General features: G+C 37.9%; 1 protein-coding gene across 1 annotated transcript; it reads right to left on the bottom strand.

The window, feature by feature from the left end:
• Window positions 1-1,462: 1,462 nt before the first annotated feature.
• On the bottom strand, window positions 1,463-3,329 carry LOC147864983 (uncharacterized). The gene is made up of 2 exons (XM_087317667.1): window positions 2,741-3,329; window positions 1,463-2,353 (listed from the first exon to the last, which is right to left on the bottom strand). The coding sequence occupies exons 1-2, from the start codon at window positions 3,247-3,249 to the stop codon at window positions 1,549-1,551; spliced, it is 1,314 nt and encodes a 437-aa protein (XP_087173793.1). The 5' UTR covers window positions 3,250-3,329; the 3' UTR covers window positions 1,463-1,548.
• Window positions 3,330-8,135: the final 4,806 nt, after the last annotated feature.

Below are 8,135 nucleotides of genomic sequence, written 5' to 3'. Positions count from 1 at the left end.
TGTCATGATTGATCCTACTTGCATGAGTGTTTGACATTATTACACATTGATGTGATGTAGGTGTCTCATGAATCAATGGCCAAGCCATGATGAGATAATAAAATATACTAAAGAAAGATTCATTTGACATGTTGCATTGTGACGATTAACATTACATCTTCGATGGCAAATGCATAGGACTATTGCTCACTTTCTAAACGATTCTCATGAAAGTTTAGAGGTGTGAATCTAATGAGACATTTAGGAGTAGGGTATACATAGATCCATTAACTTTAACTTGTCCTTTATGGAACACACATGTGTCCATGCACACACACAATGATACGATGAACCACAACCACCCACTTAAGCCCATATAGAGTATATGGTGTGCACACATGGCGTCATCCATGAAAGGAATTTCTCTGTGGAGAGCCAAATAACTTAGGTTTAGAGTGGATACACTCAAGATCACATGAGAGAAGAGGGAAGACACAAACACATCATAAACATGTAACAAACAAGGGGTCGGAACCATCCTTAACCACAAATGGAATGGTTGAGATGATCATGAAGCATCTCCCGTGAGTTTTGGATATGGTTCAAACATGGGCAATCTTTGTGTTGCTCGGAGGGTGGGATGAAAGAGGTTTCGAATGATGCCAAGGGTATATACCGAAACAATGGGCATAGTTTGCGGCTAGAGATGGGAGAGACGCACAAGGTTTACGTGTCACACATACGTACATACATACATACATACATACATACATACATTGCAAATCGATTCCAAAGGTTAGTCCATGACAAGTTTCATTGCCGGTAAAAATTATAGTCACGGGTGGTTCCGATGGTGTGGCCATGGTCGGGAGAGCATGTATGCATTGTCGTGTTCACACAAGGGGGGGGGGGGGGGGTTGGGACAAGGGACCACATAGAGTTAGAGACAAAACCATTGGGGCCAATGTAAAAAAATGAAGAAGGGCTTCTTCATTGATTGGAAGGAACGATAATTACCCACTAATTACTCTGCTAATTACACCTAGATAATTCCTTTTCCTCTCTTGCTTTATCTTCTTCATCCAAAAATGCATTTCATGGAAAAACCCAAGAATGAATGCGATCATCTTAGGCGACACACACATATATAATATGTTTATCGCCAATTGAATCAAATTTTATGCTTTCTTTATATGTGGGGCAACTATGTATTGATTAGCAGTGAAAAAGGAAACATGGTACTTGCTACTAATGCGCCTCGTTATGGACCATCCAATCGATTAATAATAATGCTTAGTCTCATGATTAAGAGTAGAGGGGTGGTCATCGTGGATTAATAATGCTTATAGTCATCTTCAAGACAGGCACACTGATATTAAACTTAGTAATTACTTAATCAGCTGGAAACATATGGTGTATATGTATATATATATATATATATATATATATATGTATGTATTATTATTATTATGTTAAAACATTTGAACAGGTCTTATATTTTGCAGCATAAATGGCAAACAGTAATGTAGAGATGACTTAATAAATGGTGTTTAATGATGGTGATTCTTCTCAGGAAGAATGAAGTGCAGAGAGCAGGGCGGAATTGAAGAGAAGAGGAGATGAAATCTGAGGGAAATGCCCACCACATTCTGTATCCAGAATGCAAAGAGATCCAACAATCCTATCCTTATCTTTATGATTCACATAATGATATGTTGTTAATGGATCGGTCCTACAGGCATCCATTATAGAATCTGTCATGTTGCCGTACTTATTCAATCTTTCTTCTCTGCATACAACTGATTGTGAGGGGCCCATGAACCCCATTAATCTCTCCTTCAAGTACACATTCACTTCCTGCGGAACCGCCATGTCCGTGCGCGATTGCACAATGTGAAGCTCCAATGGCTGCATTAATTTGATGAGATTATGGTGATTAGGGAAGGTCCTTTTGTGGTAACCATTACCAATTTTATGATCCAGATTGCTATTATAATGCATAGCATCACCATTACCATTACCATCACCATCACTATCACTATCACCATCATCACCATCACCATCACCATCACCATCAATAGGATTGCTAAAATTAGTGTTATTGTAACTGGCTATGGAGGCCATGAGATTGTCGAGGATTTGCCTGTTGTCGGTCTCGAAGATACATTTGGCCATCTCTATGGCTACCTCTTTCCTCATCCCTGACAAGCTCCTAAGGAACCAGTTTGCTGTTTCATGGTTCCCGGGACCTGCCGCGACCGGAGCGAATGATGCCGCCCACCCGTTGAAATCCGATTCCATCGCCTCATACATCATCTTCATGCCCTTCGGATCGAAACCCCCTATGTAATCTGTCCCAGGGTCATTTAAGTACCTATACAAATCATAATTAGGGTGCAGCTTAGCATATATGTTCTCATGAATGCTTACTAGCATATATGATCCCATGAATTTATTAGCATATTATCCCATCATTCAATGCTTAGCATATGATCCCATGAATGCTTAGACTGCATATGATCCCATGAATTTGAGAGCCATGTAATGTATCAAGGGAGGTTTTAATACAAAACCATGGATCAAAAGAAAAATACCAAAATGGAATATAGATTGGGAGGCTATATCAAAATGGCCTAAGATAAATCTGTGGATTAAAAAAGAAAAGGAAATGGCAGCTACTACTAGGTCAGAAGAATGTAGTTAGTAGTTAGTAGTTACACTTAATGTCACTTGAGTAGTGTGCAAATTCAAATATACATACATTGGAGATGAGGCCACGAGGACGAGTTTGCGGAAGAGGGACGGGCGGAGTTGGGCGGCCACGCATCCGATGAGGGCGGACATGGAATGGCCAACGAAGAATACATTGGAGTGGATACCGAGCCGAGAGAGGAGGGCCAAGAGGATGCGAGGGAAGGAGTGGAAGACATCGGAGAAGATGGATGCGCCACCATGTCCATCATGACAACTAGGGGGGTCGGCATTGCCATCAATGTCCGCAAGATCACGCATCGTGAGCCCATCGAGATGGCACGCAGTGGACGCCCCCCCGGGCCAATCGAAAAGCACGACCCGGAAATTCGGAGAGCTCGGTGGCTCACTAGGATGTGACAAGTTATTGGTATTTGCATGATGAGAGAGTAATGAGGGGTAGACTTCATCCCAAAGTGATTGTGTGGAACCAAACCCATGGGCTAAGACCACCACAGAACCACCCCCTCTTCCCACCACCCTTGTGTTCAATGCCTCCACTAGATCTAGCATCCCCATCCTCAAACTCACTAGTTCACACCAACAAACTCACTATCACTACTCTGGCTACTACTTCTAAGAGTAGCACTTGTGTTGTATGTGTTTTTTTTATGTTTGTGTGTTCTCTAGATGTGGATGTGTGCTTGTGTATATATACACTTCTTGTGTGTGTGTTTTGGGTTGGGTTGGGGCCAGGGTGGCTTTGGTGACCAAAGGTTGTGTGGAACTATACTCTCTTCCCATTGTTGTTTGTCCTACTTGTCTTTTTTACACCATCCCAAGCTTATACCTCATATGCATCGTCCCCGCATACTCACATGTTGGTTAACATGATCTCCATGGGACCTGTTGCACTATTGCATCACATTGTGATTCATACTTTTCCCCCTTGTTATGATATCCCAACATCAATCGAGCTACCTTGAGTTTGTTCCCATGTCATCGGTGGTATAATGCTACAACCCCTACCCATTAGCACAATAACAACCAACATATTCGATCATATTCCCTAATTCTTTTACGAGAAACATTAGTTAATCATGTAGGATTATTGATTCTATTCTTTCTAATGCGGGAGTGGTAGCGATTCAAAGTCACAATGTATGTTCATTTATGTCCCCAAAGTTAAAATTACAAATGACACAACAACCCCCCAATGTGGTCCAAACAACCTTGTTCGTAATGTGACTTGTTTGAGACACCATCACATATATGCAAATTTACATCTATCTAGGGTGTTACACCTTTATTCGTACGTAAACATACCATTATTTTACAGAGACACATAAATAACCTATTCTTTGATTACAATGCCTTGTTTTTCTAAATTAATTCTACAACATTTGCTTTGGCTAATTAGTTGATCTTGTAATTAAGACTACAATCGGATGTCTCTTGGCCTCTACTTAAATATTTCATTCCTCGTATCTCTAGATATTTTTCCTTTTGGATAATTCTATGCCATTCAAAGTTGTTGTCTTTCATTCTATATTTTTCTATTTATTTATTTGATTTGACCTTACAGAGGTTGATTAATCCAAGAATATTAGATACATGCCAATAATCATGGCGAAAGAGCCTTATATCTTACAATATAAAGCTCATGTAAAGGCAAGGAATCAAAGCTAGGCCCATGATTGTGCATGTCATTACTAAAGGATCTTGAAAGCAACCTTCAAATATGTCTTTGACGTTTGACGAATAAGAAGAAATGTAATTAATACTCAAAAGATTACAAATATTGATTGCAAATTGCTTCATGAGTACCGCTGCTTTGGAATCTCGGCCATTGAAACTTTGAAGGAGCAATTTGGCCTAACCATTTGTCAAATAATACCCTACTTTTAGGTGTAGTTATCATATCACTAAAATGGAACTGCAACCAATATTTCCCGTCACTTGTAATGTTCCCTCTCCCTTTCTAATTTTCACGCTCATAACAAACATCATTTCTAGTGAGGCCAACTAAGAAGTACATCCAAGTCAATGGTTGCCCACCATTCCATATCATCATGCAAGCATGTATAAGCCAAAGCAGAGGGAAACCAAAGTAATAAAATTTACCAAGGTTACCTCCAATCATATGCATTAGTGAGCTCAGTATATATGTCAACGTTTTGACATATTCATAGGGACAAACGATCACACTAAGATCCTTGTGAAGTCTTCATCGGTTACAATGTGTTCCCTTAAGAGTGTTCAACATCAATAAGCTTATCTAGGCAAGGTGGAAAAATTACACGAAAAGCGTTGGCTATGGATTTTACGTTTCGAAAAAACCAAATCCCAAAGTGGGGGGACAAAAAGGTAAATTGAAGCATCTTTTTTTAAGGGGAGGGGGCTACATTCCAAACACGACCTTTTCTACATTTCTCGCTTTTTGTCAAGATTGTCCATTCTTGATGTATAGATTGCTCACGTCTTTGAATTGTTTTTACACCATTAAAAAGGAAGGGGCCAAAACGACGAAACTTGTCTTTATGATAGTCACACATGGAAATACTTTACAGCAAATTACTCCTCCTTTATGAGTCATCAAAATTTGTACAATATGGAAGAAATAAATTACAACAAAATGCTGGGGCCCAAATATACACACATCACATGTCACATTATATTATAACAATACCAATAATAACTTTAATAAGTGTAGTTTATATTTGAATGAGTCTCAAAATCAATATCATTTTAGGATAGAAGTTTGCATCATCTTTTTAAGAGGGAGTACATTATCCCTTTCATTTGATGCTTTATGAAACTATGCTCATCTCTCCTTGACACGTTTCTTTTGACCATTGACAAATGAGAAAGTTTGGTTACATGGCACTTTGTCTAGCTACCAAAAATCTTAAGATGGCTTGATGACTAGCCAAAAAGGAAAACGTTAGATTATAGGGGTAGTTTATAAGGAAAATTGTAGGTTATAGATGCACCTCATTTACCCATGGATAAAAGCATAAACTCGCACTAGCTTTTTATATGGCTTTGTAGTACCATAGTGGTATGATGTTTGACCAATCAATATTTGTTAATATTCATATACATATTATCTTGCTTCCATTCCCTAAAAACGTTCTTTGCTAAAATTTACCCCATTGTTGGCTTTGTTAGCATTCTACCATCAGCAATAAGTGCTTTCGATTTGATTCGAAACTAGGATGGACTAGTTCAAAGTTTAGGTAGGATATCCAGAGGTTGTTTAAACTATGCATGGATATAGTTAGATGGAAATCATAACAATGGTGTATTATATGGTGTTGGTTTTGAGTCACATATTTGTACAACATCAATCTATATACACTTTATTCATATCTTGTCCATTTGTATAAGCCAGACAAAACCAACCTTTTCCCTTTGTTGCCTATCTTATTTTCACATATATTTCATACACTATGAATCACTTCTCTTAAACAACGTGTGGTTACATCTTTGTTAAACCATATATCACTTCTCTTAAACTACATGTCTTATTTGGTTATCGAAATAACAACCCCACTAGAGGGTTGACATTATCATATTAATTATGGCTTCTACAAATCATTACACAATATAGCACATCTCTTAAACTATATACCACATTAAATTTTGTTAGCCTCGTAGGTCACATGGTATCTCCAAGGATGATGGTAAAATCTCTCTCTTAAAATCAAACAATTATATTAATTGTATGTAAAATCCACTTAGTTACAACACTTCTTAGTCTCCTCTACCTATCATATGCCTATGTAGGGAGAGGGACGTCTTGTAATGCCATTAAAAAACCTGAATATGCATTTGAGGAAATAATCCTCACATGCTCTAACATCCAAAAATTCCACATAAGAATACCTTTCAACTTCTTTATATAGGCTTTCACCCCATGTCTATTATCAAACATGAAAGTATTACGCATATTCCAATTGTGTTGTAGTCCCCAATAACATAAAAATTGGAATAATATCTCCATCTCATCATTTGAACCATTTTGAACATATTGAGAAAAAACCCATTGTTGAGGTCTCAAACAACAATGGGTTAAAACTTGCCAAATGTCTGATTAGTACTTTCAAATGGTACACGCTATAGGACATTTAATGAACCTATGTGTACTATCCTCCAATGGAACAATGCAAAAGAAACATGTGCTAAACCCTAGTCCTCGTCTCTTTAAGGCCAAACCTAATGGGAGCCCACCAATCATGACCCTCCATATGAATACCTTTGCACGAAATGGTATATGGGAATGCCAACAATGTTGTAATATTTTTCACCACCTTGCATTTGACTTACATACATTCCAAAACTCCGCTGCTTTAGGTGATAACCAAGATAATGATGCCATTGCATGCTGATACAATATATTTGTAGTGACTTGTAACAAGTGTGTACCATCTTGTAACCGCCAAGCCACCCAAGGTATAAAATTTGTTTTCAATGGCAAAGATCCTTGCAACAATGATATATCTTTTAATTTCTCCCAAATAAATCCATAATTTGGGGGAATACATAACCATCGCTTGGCATCTTCAAATTCCGACAACCTTTGAGATTCATTATCAACCACATCTTCCAAATGTACAATCCCCAATCGAAATAAACGATTGAATTGAGATCTCAACTTCTCTTTCCCATGCCAAAACAACACTTGAGAAGAAACAAGCAATTCATTTTGTAATGAATTACAAGATTCTAGATCACTTGATGATCCCCATTCAAAAAGAGATTCTCTCTCTCTCTCTCTCTCTCTCTCATTTTTTTTTAAAGATTCATCCTGGTATTAATGGAAAGATGCCCAAAGGCTACAATGAACTCATACATGAAAACACAACCACCATACCCACATCAACCAACATGTCGAATAGCAAAAGCCTGCACGTAGCTACCTTAGAAATTGTATTTACACATCTAAAATTCGGATCCTTCCATACTGGGGGGCAAAAAAAGTCACACTTGGTGGAGCATAAGAGACATCTAATACTTGCCTTCCATTAGAGAGAAGAAGAAAATCAACACACTCCTTTTCATAATTCTATATTTCTTTGGCAAGCCTTCCCCATCTCACAAAACCCCACATGTACATTTGTTTACCATAAACAAGATATAGAATCCTCAACACAATTTTCCAAACTACTCTAGCAATAGGACATATCCATAATACATTTCTCTCTGTCTCTCGAGTTATGTCTCTCATCATTGTTTAGAGACCATTCTAATATTCTTTGTGTTATTCTAATTCTATCACATGTCCTCTAAGCATCTCTCTCTCTCTCTCTCTCTCTCATAGGTCATATTTGAGCTTTGAAGTCGATATATATATATATATTGACTTCAAAGCACTTGCTCTATTAATAATTAAACTACTATTACATGTAGCTCTCTTGGGCATAAATAAGAGGCTTTTGTAGGGATGACCCCTTAATTACATG

The sequence above is a fragment of the Azolla caroliniana genome, unplaced genomic scaffold, assembly GCF_043228905.1.
Source record: "Azolla caroliniana isolate FFs.n. ecotype wild unplaced genomic scaffold, voAzoCaro1.0.p SCAF_4, whole genome shotgun sequence".
Classification (NCBI taxonomy): domain Eukaryota; kingdom Viridiplantae; phylum Streptophyta; class Polypodiopsida; order Salviniales; family Salviniaceae; genus Azolla; species Azolla caroliniana.
Note: the sequence above shows the minus strand (reverse complement) of the source record. Positions and strands in the feature narration are given on the sequence as shown.

What these genes read in the sequence shown, in the direction of transcription:
- LOC147864983 (XM_087317667.1), bottom strand. Translation starts at nt 3,249, where the DNA reads ATGGGGATGCTAGATCTAGTGGAGGCATTGAACACAAGGGTGGTGGGA. An exon ending in CTCGTGGCCTCATCTCCAAT is followed by an intron (nt 2,354 to 2,740) that starts GTATGTATATTT and finishes TGATTTGTATAG; the next exon opens with GTACTTAAATGACCCTGGGA.